We start from the raw sequence: 12,196 nt of genomic DNA on the forward strand, positions 1-12,196 counted from the left end.
AGTGTCTACCACTTGAGCCACAGTTCTACTTCCAGGTTTTTCTGAGTAGTTTATTGGTAAGAGTCTCATGGACTTTCCTGCATGCTCTGGCTTTGAACCATGGTCTTTGGATGTCAGCCTCCTGAGCAGCTAGGATTACAGGTGTGAGCCACCAGGCAGTTAAGACTTGCTGTTTGAAGAGCAACTCAGACATAGCAACCTCTACTCTATGCCACCCTCTCCTAAATTACATCAAACCACGAACATCTCCTGTTCTCTTTTCAAAGGTAAACTGCTCAGCAGTAGAGCATTAGGCTAGTGTGTGCAAGGGCCTGGGTTGGATCCTCAGTACCACTAAGAGGAAGCAAAGCAAAGTTGCCATTTAAGACACAGATGTGTTGCCAGCATCTCTGTATGTGAAGGGCCGACAGAGTTTCTCTCTCTCTCTCTATTAAAGATTTTATTAACAGAGCCTCTCTTTTTATCGATGCCTTTTCCAGTTCCAAGGTCCCAGCTTCCCAGCTGTTTTCTTCATGTTTTATTCCATATTATCTCTGTGTAAACAGGCTAAGAATTAAAGGTGTGTGTTTCTGTCACTTCAGAACGTTTTTCTATGGCTCAGTGCAACTCATCAATTAGCCAGGAGGTCAGAGAAAGCAGATGGAGTTTGTGTGTGGGCTCCAGGGAGCTTTATATGTTACTTTAACATGCCTAGCTTTTAGAGATAAATATTTTTATTTGAAAACATACAGTAGCTGGGCGCGGTGGCTCATGTCTGTAATCCTAGCTACTCAGGAGGCTGAGATCTGAGGATCGCAGTTCAAAGTCATCTTGGGCACTAAAGAACATGAGACTCTTATCTCCAATTAATCACTAGAAAACGGGAAGTGGGGCTGTTGTTCAGGGGTAGAGCAGTGCGTTAAGCTGAAGAGCTCAGGGACAGCGCCCAGGCCCAGAGTTCAAGCCCCAGGACCCACCAAAAAAACAAACAAACAAACAAAGAAAACATAAATTACCAAGGAATACTGTATAAGTGTAGCTCTCAGTTGAACCTTGAAATTCTTAAGTTTCCAAGAAGGAAAATCACATTTATTCCTGGAAATAGTGGGTATTTCTACAGGCAAATAATTATACAAGATTTTTTCTAGGAGGGGGGGGGTTATTATCATATTTTTCTTTTGTTGTCCTTGTGCAAATAAGCAGAATCAGCAAAATCAGAAGAAATAGTCAAGGATTGGCCTCTCAAGCTTGGTGCAGTAGCACACGCCTGTAATTCCAACACCTGGATTGCTGAGGCAGGAAGAATGCAACTTTGAGGCCAACCTGGAGTATGTAGATAGGCCTTGTCTCAACAACAAAAACAAAACACAAAAATTAAAAAATAACAAAACCAAAAACCTACAAATCTGCCAGGTGTCAGTGGCACATGCCTATAATCTCTTAGCTACTCAGAAGGCTGAGTGATCTGAGGATTGCAGTTCAAAGCCAACCTGGACAGAAATGTCTATGAGACTCTTATACCCAATTAAGAAGCAAAAAGGTAGAAGTGGAGTTGTAGATCAATGGTAGAGTGCTAACCTTGAGCACAAAAAGTTAGGGACAGCACCTAGGCCCTGAGTTCAAGCCCCAGGACTGGCACAAAATACTAAACAACAACAACAACAAATTGAATAAAATGCTGACTTCCTAATGGCCTCTGTAGATCAGTGCAAGCTCAAAGGACATATTGTATTAATTTTAGTACAACTTAATTATAACTCATCAAAAATGATGACCAATTTTATACACTATATAAATAACAGACTCCCAAGCTAAGCATTCCAGAGCTACAGACTTCTTTCCCCTTTTCTTCTCTTTTAATGTTTAAGTGTTATGACAATGTCACTCCTTCCCTCACTCTCAGTTTTTGCCTCCCATCTCACCCACAAGTTGTATTACTTCATTTTTAACACTGTGTCCTGTGAGTGCCATTGCTGCATTTGTTTAGTCATTGTTTCCTCCATTTTGCTACAGACTTTTTAACATTACCTTAGGTCACTTTTCCAACACTGTCAAATATTATTGAAAACTGCTGGGCGAGGTGGCTCTTGCTTGTAATCCCCAGTGACGTGGAAGGCAGACACAGGGAGGACTCCATGTAGTCTGAGGCCAGTTCAGAAGACCTCCATTCTCAACAAAACCGCTGCATCCTGAGAAACTGTAATCCTAGCTACTCATAAGGCTGACATCCTCAGATCTCAGTTCAAAGCCAGCTCAGCCAATGACAATTCTCCTAAGCTCAAGTAGTTTTGCCTTTCCAAACCTTATTCTATTTAAGAAACAGAAAAGGAGGCAATTTGGTGCCATGCTTTTATTCAAATGGTAGGGGAAAAACTACACTGTACCAGGAAATAGCAAATATGACAGAATTCTACAGCACAGCATCTTTTAGAAAACCTGTAAGCAATGCTTTGGGGTCAACAGGTAAGCACACCACACACTGTACACTGCCCAACAGTGGCCAGAGATCCCAACCTCAAGTAAACTGCCTAGAAGCAGCCCAACAAAACCCCAATGTAACAGTCATTCTGAAACAAAATTTGAACCAAGAAGAATAAAAAGCTTTCCACGACTGTCAAATGCTAGACGACGGCAGGCGCCACTGGCAGTCAGGATGAGCGAGCATTTGGCAACTGTAGTTGAATACTTAAAACCAGCTGATCTGCACGGAGGTAAGCACCGGGTGTTCCAGCAAGGGGAGAAATCCCTCGGCTTTACGAAATGGCATACTTTATAATTTGTAGAACTTTAAACATAATTTTTTAAAAGCTGCACCATAATAAAAAATCTGTGGACTTAAAGAAATATATCAATATGCCTTTTACATTAATAAAGTAAAATCTTATACTGAGAGCAATGAACTTTGTGGCAACATTCACATTCTACCTTCAAGACACTAGATTAGACTGCTGGACACAGCCGACTAAGAGCTGAGGGAAGTTAGACCTGCTTAGTGCTCAATAGTTCTTCATTGTTTTGCTTCCAATTTCTTGTTATCTAATACCCAAGTAATAGAACAAATGATTGCTTTGATAAGGGAAACTTAATTGGCCAACAAAAACAAATTTAGTAATATAAAATGCTTATTTCTTGTTTTGAGTATTATCCATATTTTCATTAGATTTGCTTAAAATTTTTAAATTAGTCTAGAGATGTGTTGGATCATTTCCCTCTATTGTGACAGAAATTGTCTGAAAGGTAAAATGTGTATTTCCCCATTTTTAGTATTCATATATTATATACATAATATGTATACACTTAAAATATAAGAGTTACATATCCTGGTCTCTTCCATGCAAACAGTAGATCACAAATAGTTTTGAGCTACACACATATCTTGCACAGATATTGGAAAAAAAATCTGTGAACTTTTTTACAGTTTTAACAAATATACATAAATATAAGAACATAAATTACAGTAAAATATTGACAGCATTTGAGAAAATGTTGATAATCCAGATGCACTGATGCCAGAAGGCCTTATAATAGAAAAGTACAGCTCAGGGACAGCTCATTCCTATCTGATTTTTAAAATAAGTAAATACATTGTATGAGACATTAATGTTCCCTCTGAACACCTCTGTTAGAGAAATGTACATATCTTCATCTCTACAGCCAAGAAAGAAAAGGTACTACACGTCCCATTTATGGTACAATACTGTCTTCCCCCTTAGTGTACCCAGGTGTCACAACACTGAAACATAACAGGGTCACAGAATCATTCAAGTCATTTCCTGAGAATGAAGTTTTCCCCAACGAACTCTCTGCTCTCCACTGCTAATGAACAATGATCACAGAGAGATTTCAAGTGTGTCCTCATAGTCTATGATGTTCCACATGGAAAGGATTAAAAAGAAGAAAAACCCAATGCAAGTAAAATAAATGTGAAGCGATTTTAAAACTGAAATACAGCCCTTGTACAGGTTCTAAAATTCTAAAAATAAATTTCATAGCAGTTATAAATAATGCCAAGACTCCCAAGAACTTGCTTTAGGAAGTCTTACATTTTTCACACTGAAAGACTACTTGCAAAGTGCCATTTGCTTCTGCCAACTGATAAAGTGACTTACTTTGAAAAATAGAAAAAGCCTGTTTTTGTTAAAATCTCCACTATTCTGAATTGGCTAGTCATGTAAAACAGCACTGATTTAATCAGCAACTTCTTGTATTTCTTGGTTAAGCTCATGTGGTTTAAAGCGAACCTACTAGCAGCTTTTACAACACCTCCTCTTATTTAGTAGAGAAATGTTAATACTTGAGTGAATAATAAATAATACAGGATAATTCTTGCAAATGCTTTAACACCATTAAAACATGAGGGTTCCTGTAAAATGCAACACTAGTGTTTCTCTTAACGGCAGAGAAAGGTGCACGTTACTTCTGAAGGCATTCTTCCTACTGTCAGGTCTCCACGGGAAACAAATACAAAGGTAGCTTAGAATGAATCCCCAACAAACCATCTGAAGACAAACATAGAGTTAAAGGTCAAAAAAAAAAAAAGCAACAAGTACAACACATAATTCGTGATCCTAGCCACATTTCTACCCGATGCCCACTGGGTTCACAATTCAGTGCTTCAGGGTCTCTACCACCAGGCAGGGGAACCGGCCAATGTCCAAATCTCCACTTGCGAATCAGAACCTTTCCTTCCTCACTTGGACTTACCGGCTAAGTGAGACTCTTCTGCATTCCAAAATACTGTGGTTTACATTCCAGTTGTTCACGACATCGGCTAATGTCCAGTTCCAGTGAACAAAAGTCTTGTTGGCAATGAGAAAGATTTTCTCTAGGCAGGAATGATGAAGTGCAAATTTACCACGAATGTTCTGAAGCAAACATTTCCCACTCTTATGCCTTAGTGGTAGGGAGAAGTTTTTTGGGTGTTACTGGTCTTTTGGTCTGCCACAAATGGCTATGAATGGTAATTGCATCAACACTGGCGGATAACGTTTTCGCAGGTATGTGGCTGAACTGTTTCCTGTCAGAATTGTATTTGTAAAGTCCCTCAATCATCTTTTTAGTGATTGATTTGGGGCCTATCCCAGTCAGTTTACTGATCTCTTCAGTTTCTGGGCAGTAAGTATACAAGGACCTGAACTGACAGCCTGAATCCCGGAACAGAATCAGGAAGTTGTTGGCATCCGACTTCTCCATTTCCTTTAGAAAACAAAATAGTAATAACAATAATGAAGTTTCAGTACTCATGTAATGTTTGTTGATCAAACTTTATAACACATTTTATTGGTTTTTGCAAGTGCTGGGAATCAAATCCAGATCCTTGAGCTTGGTAAGCAAGCAAGCACTCTACCACTGTGCCACATTTTAGTGACAAATTTTAGTCTAGTCTTCATACGGAATTTAAAAAAAATTTGCAGTCTTCCGAATTCAACTTGAGAGTGAACTAACTCAATCTAGTAACTGAAACGTCTAGTTTCATAGATGCTGTTGAAGTGTTAGGAGCTCTGGGGGTTTTTCCCCTGCACTGATAGAAAAAATGTCTATACTTTCAGAATGTTGATGAACTTAATTTTCATGCAAACATACTTACCTCCAGTATTTTTTTCTTCTGACCTTCATTTACCTTTCCAGCCAAACAGCAATGAGCCAAGGCATTTTGTATTATGTGTTTATTGGATTTTGCACTGGGTTCTTTGTAGAGCTTTGGTCCTGTGGTAAGCATTTAAAACAATAAGAAAACATTGTTATTATTTCTCTTATTTTAATTTTTTTGCTGGCTCTGGCGTTTGAATTCAGGATGTCTTACTCCACCACTTGAACTACACCTCCAGCCTGGCTTTTTGCTGGTTATTGGAAATGTAATCTCAAGGAGTTTCTGCTTGGGCTGGCTTCAAACCGTGATCTTTCTGACACCAGGCTCCTGAGTCAGCGGTTGTCTGAATTCTTGGTACCTGGCTATTCTTCAATACTGTAACTATTCCTATAGTATGAGATGGCTGGTAAAGAAATCCCGGGCTTCTAGGTTTCTTCTTGGCTGCACTCCAGTCCACACAGGGACACATCTGGAGGATGTACCTATGGCTTTCTGAGGCTGCAAAGACAACACTGCTGTAGCTCTCCCCTGTCTGCCTACTCTTTCTTAAGTCTGGTCATTTTACTTCTGGTGAGCTAACGTGGAAATGGCCCATGAGTAAGATAATTGTATAAGAAGAAAACAAAAGCTTCATCTTCTTCAGGATTAACCAAGGGATTAACAGGGCCATGGTGCCCAATTTCAGCCTTTGTAGCCCACCATAGGAGGCTGTACCAAAAGCCAGCAGATCTGTAACTGGGGCTCTGTGGGGCTCCCTGTCTCCACGTGGCAGGTGAATGGGGCTCTCCTTTGCTTGCCCTCCACACGTGCTCCCCCCACCAACCTTCCCAACTTCCTCATTTCTCCATTGCACAGCAATGAGGATTTACATACTGTACATTAGACTCCCCTGAGCCTTCCTCAGACCCAAACTACCACGCAGAAGTGGGTACTATTTTAAAGACAGAAGTAGAGGAATAAGAGCTAAGTGGCGTCACTGGTTTTACTTAGAATGCGTTTCTCCCCTCCATCAATCCCCCTCTAAGTACAGCTCTGTCACTGAGACTCAGCTACATGTAGATAAGGACTTGCTGTTTTAGCAGATTTAGGCAAGACCATTTTCCGCAGTAAACACACGCACGCACGCACGCACACACGGACCTGTGTATTCTGTTCCCGAAGCCACTGATGAAGTTGTTGATGCATTTTCCCAGTCCTTCTCTCCATTTCGACTACCACAACGACTTGGAGACAAGAAACCTTCTACAGACTCTGACCTAAATGGAAAACCAGAGTCTTCTTAGGTTTCAATCAGAAAAAGGTTTGGGGACCAGAAAGTGTATGTGCAAGTATCAACCAAACAACCTAGAACTTTAAAAATAAAATGGTGATTGTGCTGTGTGTCCAATTTCTGTATATTCACACACGTGTATGTGTGAGATGCATATAGCTATAAGTATTTATCACACATATTTGTTCCCAAACCATAGTAGGCATATTATAAATATCTGTTGAAAGAATGCATGTTTCTCCACATGACAACTGCAGCAACAAGGGTGGCAACACAATAGATAAGAACTCTAAGACAACTACACCAGGAGACACACTCTTTTGTAACATGGGTATTATAGCACAGCAAAACATGATACTGACTTTCAAGGACAAAGGAGATCTTCCCTCTTGTGTTAAATCTTGACACTGTTTTAAGAGGGGGGGAGTAGGGTGGGGAGAGAGGCAGGGATGGAGAGGCTGCTCAGGATATATATATATGTGTGAGGCAATGTCACAATGGAAGCTCCCCTGTACAACTATGTACGCTAACAAAAAACAGACTAATACATTCAAGAAGGGATCTACTTTGGAATAATTCTAGTGTTCCAGTAGAAGAACGCTTACTTACCAAGCTAGAGAGGCTAACACTAGAGGATGTGTTTCCTGTTTCTAACCATTATGACTTAATCACAAACATAGTGCAACTACCTTTGTATAGTTGCATTTAGTATCAGAAGTATCTCATCAACGTAAAGATAAAGACACTGAAAGATGAATATGACTCTTCATAATTTCTTTATAACAGAAACCCTTAAAACTTATGAAAATCTATGGTTATGATTCAGTCATTACAAAATTCAAAACAAACACTCTACAGATTCTTTACTGAAAACTTTGTATAATTGCAGATACCCTATTCTTTACTGTGTGTGGATTTACCTTGGCGTCCTCTTGCCTGAATGAAGACTCTCAGTATCACCAGTGTTCAGTGATGCCAAAGAAAGGCTAGAGGCTGAAAAAACACGATAAAGTCGTGATCCTGAGCAGAAACAAAATCATAACTTTAAAAGAAGAAACAGAAAAGAGTCTGTTCATTAGAGAACACCAGCACAGAAAATGGGCTTCTTTCTTTTCCTGTTTTCTTTCCTCTTAGTCTAAATGTATAATATGCTTGCATGCACATGATTTAAAGAACCTAATTTTTGAAAACAGTAATACTAACTTGATGTTCACAAAAGAAAGTGCTGAGATGAGACCAGATACCACCATCCATTTTTTTGTCAAGAAAGAAAATATATTTAAGTAATACTGAATATCAAATTCTTGGGCAGGAAATTAATTTATTAACTTCAGCCAAAAACTTTCACTGAGCTAGATGTGGTAGTAGTCAACTGTAATACCAGTACTCAGGAGACCTAGGTAACAGTAAGAGTTCAAAACCAGACTGGCCAAAAACATAAGAAGGGGTATCAATGTGTGAGAAGTAATATACCTACTATCTGGTGAATGTAACTGTAACTCCTTTATACATTACAATTAAAAAAAAAAAACAGACTATTAAAGAGTGATATCCTTCCTCAAAACCAACCAACCATGGGCTGGGAGCATAGCCTAGTGGTAGAGTGCTCACCTAGCATGCACGAAGCCCTGAGTTGAATTCCTTGGTACCACATACACAGAAAAAGCCAGAGGTGGCACTGTGGCTCACGTGGCAGAGTGCTAGCCTTGAGCAAAGGTGTCCAAGCACAGTGCCTAGGCCCTGAGTTCAGGCCCAAGACTGGCAAAACAAAACAAAACACTGACCAACCAATTAATCAAAGATAAAAAGGTTTCCTTGACCAAAAAAGACACATTTCCCTTTCAATAGTCAACATTACTTTTCCTTGTGTTTAGGGTAATTCAAGGAATTCTATTCTTTGTTTAGTGGTTATTTTGTGATGCTGGGAGTCAGACCCAGGGTCTCATCTGTCTGAGGCACACTTTACAATTAAGCTACATCCTTAGGCCCAATGTGGAAATTCTTTAACATTTTCCATGAAGTTTACTTTAAATAAAAAGGTTTTAGAAAATAAAAGTATGTACCTTGCTTTTTTTTTTTTTTTGGCCAGTCCTATGGTTTGAACTCAGGACCTGGGCACTGTCCCTTTTGCTCAAGGCTGGCACTCTTCCACTGGAGCCACAGCTCTACCTCTAACTCTGGTTAACTGGAGAGAAGAGTCTCATGGACTTGCTGTGCTGGCTTCAAACCAAAATCCTTTCATCATAGCCTCCTGAGTAACCACGATTATAGTCGTGAGCTACTGGCACCCAACTTATTATACTCATGATTTTCTTATATTCCTTACTGTGCCAAAGTGTTGACTGGGGGTTTAGCCAAGTGGTAGAGTATTATGTGCAAAGCCTTGGGTTTAAATCTCCAGCATATACTCCCCAACACATCAAATATACGTAAAAAAAAAAATTCATGCACATAACATTTATCCTAACTGGGGCTGGGAGTGTGGCCTAGCAGTAAAGTGTTTGCCTGGCATGCACAAAGTCTTGGGTTTGATTCCTTGATACCACATACACAGAAAAAGCTTGAAGTGGCACTGTGGCTCAAGTGTTTGAGCAAAAAAGTGATCAAGGGTTGGGTGCGGTGGCTCACACCTGTAATCCTAGCTACTCAGGAGGCTGAGCTCTAAGGATTGCGACTCAAAGCCAGCTTGGGACTAAAGTCTGTGAGACTCTTATTTCCAATTAACCACCAGAAAATAGGAAGTGGAGCTGTGGCTCAAGGGGTAAGGCGATAGTCTTGAGCTGAAGAGATCAGGGACCACGCCTAAGCTCAGAGTTCAAGTCCCACAACCGACTAAAAAGGAAAAAGAAAAGTGACCAAGGACAGTGTCCAGGGTCCAGGCTCTATGTTCAAGCCCCAGGAATGATGCCAAAAAAACCCAAAATTTATCCTAACTGTATAAATATTTAAAGGGTAGTTACTAGTTCAAGGGGATTATATCTGAGGACAGAATTCCTTAGTTACTATTTAAATTGTTTTAGCTTTCTTATTTGTTCCATTGAATATATGTTGAATATATGCATGCATACATAATACACAGAAGTTGAGAAATCTGCACTTGCTCATTTTGATTTTCCAAACCAGACTATGTGTAATCTCAAATTGTATCCAATTTAGTACTGGCAAAGCATGATCACGTTAACATGACAAACCCAGCTGGTGTTTTATGAACAGACTCGGCACAGTAGTCTGTGTTACCTGGAGGACCTTTGATTGGTGTTTTGGGGGACTCGACATGATCTCTGTGAATGGATTTCGGCCGCTGCTTTTTTTGCTTTGCCACTTGAGGACGGGGCTTAATGACAGTGTCCATGTCCTCCATTAGCTTCAGCTGTTTCCGCCTCATGTATTCTTGCCTGATAAATTCTCTACGTGCTCGCTCATCTTCTTTCTTTTGACGTTCCTCCTCAGTTTTACGCCTAAGAAATAAAAAAGAGTTACAGGTCTGATGAGAGAAGAGAGAATTTCCATCTTCTGGGATCCTGGAGAAAACAGAAATCCATTATTGAAAATCCACTTGAGAAAATTCAGGTTGTTTCTCAGTCAAGTTATATTGACTTGTATCAAACATTGAATAAGATGTGTGTTTCTGGAGTACTTTGGCATGTGAAATCAGGCAATACTTTAGGAAAATAAAGTAACTGCTAGAAATTACCAGAGTGTAGCAGACTGTAAACATCTCTAAAATAAACCCGCTTACATGTGAGGGAGGACGTTCCTTAGGCATTCACTGTGCATGCCCCCAGCCCTTCTCTCCCTCCACAGGAGGTTAAAGGACGGCCTTGTTCCCTCCATTCACCTGGTTTCTTCTTTCTTATGCTCCATCTCTGCCTCCAGTTGCTGTTTTCGAAGCTGACTTTCCTTCTCCCTCCGTAACCGTTTCTCCAACAGCGCTGCTCGTTTCATTGCCATGTCATTTTCTGCCTTTTGATCATCCTAAGAACAAATTGCATGGAGCACTTCAGGTAATGATACCCTCATTTTCAATTGCTGTAGTTGCATATCGTGCTTACTTCAACAACTGGAAATCTGAACTATTCGGACTCTGCCTAATGGAGGACTGTTTTGGAAATTATGATGGAAAAGCTGAATTAAAGTGTTAGTAATTCTGTTAAATAACTTAATGGCCATGAAAAGAAAAAAGGTTCTTAGATCTTAATAACTGAGCACAGGGAGTTTACCCTCAATTTTTTAAAAAACCTGCATGTACAATACATGGTCAATAAAAAGGATAAAACTTTCCCATAGTAGTCAGCTAATGTAGTGTCACAATCGAAACTATAAATTGTTTTTGAAGTTGAGGTCACACAGTTTGATAAGTTCAAAATTACATTGAATGCTTTTCTCTCTCTTTGTAAATATTGGTACTAGGGTTTGAACTCACAGCCTCACACTCTTGCTTAGCTTTTGGGTTTTTGTTTTTTTCCACTCATGGTTGACGCTCTACAACCTGAGCCACAGCTCTACTTCTAGCTTCTTGGTGGTTGACTGGAGGTTAAGAGCCTCGTGGACTTTTCTGCCAGGGCTGGCTTTAAACCTCGATTCTCAGATTTGAATTTCCTGACAGCTAGGATTACAGGCATGGGCTATTGACTTCCAGCAAAAGTTTTCTCTTTGAAGAGAAGATGAGTGAAATTACATTTCTCTACTGAGGGACCTTCAAGCTGACAGTCACGATTATATCTCCTAGGCTAGACTCTTTCCCCCACCCCCCCTCCCCTGCCCTCACCCCGGGTTGGTTGTATGGCTTGAACTCAGGGCTTGGGTTCTGTCCCTGACCATTTTTGCTCAAGGATAGCACTCTATCATTTTGAGCCACAAGCTCTACTTTCAGTTTTCAGGTAGTTAATTATCACTAAGAATCTCATGGGCCAGGAGTTTGGCCTAGTGGTAGAGTGCTTGCCTAGCATGCACGAAGACCTGGGATCAATTCCTCAGTACCACATACATAGAAAAAGCCAGAAATGGTGCTGTGACTCAAATGGTAGAGCTTTAGCCTTGAGAAAGCCCAAGGTCAGTGCTCCGGTCCTGAGTTTAAGCCCCAGGACTGGCAAAAAAAAAAAAAAAAAAAAAAAAGACTAACAGACTTTCCTGTCTGAGCTGGCTTTGAACTGAACTGTGATCCTTAGATCTTGCCTTCTGAGTGGCTAGAATTAGAGGTGCAAGCCACTAATGCCTAGCTTTTTCTTGGCTGCTGTTTATTTTTGCTTGTTTGTTCTGGCTAGCTACTACGGGGGCTTTAACACAAGTCTTGCACTTGCTCAGCTTGCATTCCTTGAGCCACCTGCTCCTCCTCCCAGCCCCTGCCCCAAGTAATG

General features: G+C 40.3%; 1 protein-coding gene across 2 annotated transcripts in view; it reads right to left on the bottom strand.

Annotated features, from left to right (window-relative positions):
• Window positions 1–2,314: 2,314 nt before the first annotated feature.
• Camsap2 (calmodulin regulated spectrin associated protein family member 2) overlaps window positions 2,315–12,196 on the bottom strand; it is an 82,678-nt gene continuing 72,796 nt past the window's right edge. For both annotated transcript variants that reach the window (XM_090341447.1, XM_090341448.1), the window contains 6 exons: window positions 10,678–10,814; window positions 10,077–10,297; window positions 7,760–7,832; window positions 6,710–6,825; window positions 5,567–5,685; window positions 2,315–5,175 (listed from right to left, as the gene is read on the bottom strand). In XM_090341447.1, coding sequence (XP_090197573.1) covers window positions 4,867–5,175; window positions 5,567–5,685; window positions 6,710–6,825; window positions 7,760–7,832; window positions 10,077–10,297; window positions 10,678–10,814 — 975 coding nt within the window. In that variant the 3' untranslated portion in view covers window positions 2,315–4,866. The remainder of the gene's footprint in view (window positions 5,176–5,566; window positions 5,686–6,709; window positions 6,826–7,759; window positions 7,833–10,076; window positions 10,298–10,677; window positions 10,815–12,196) is intronic.

The sequence above is a fragment of the Megascapheus bottae genome, chromosome 10, assembly GCF_031878675.1.
Source record: "Megascapheus bottae isolate mThoBot1 chromosome 10, mThoBot2.hap1, whole genome shotgun sequence".
Lineage (NCBI taxonomy): Eukaryota > Metazoa > Chordata > Mammalia > Rodentia > Geomyidae > Megascapheus > Megascapheus bottae.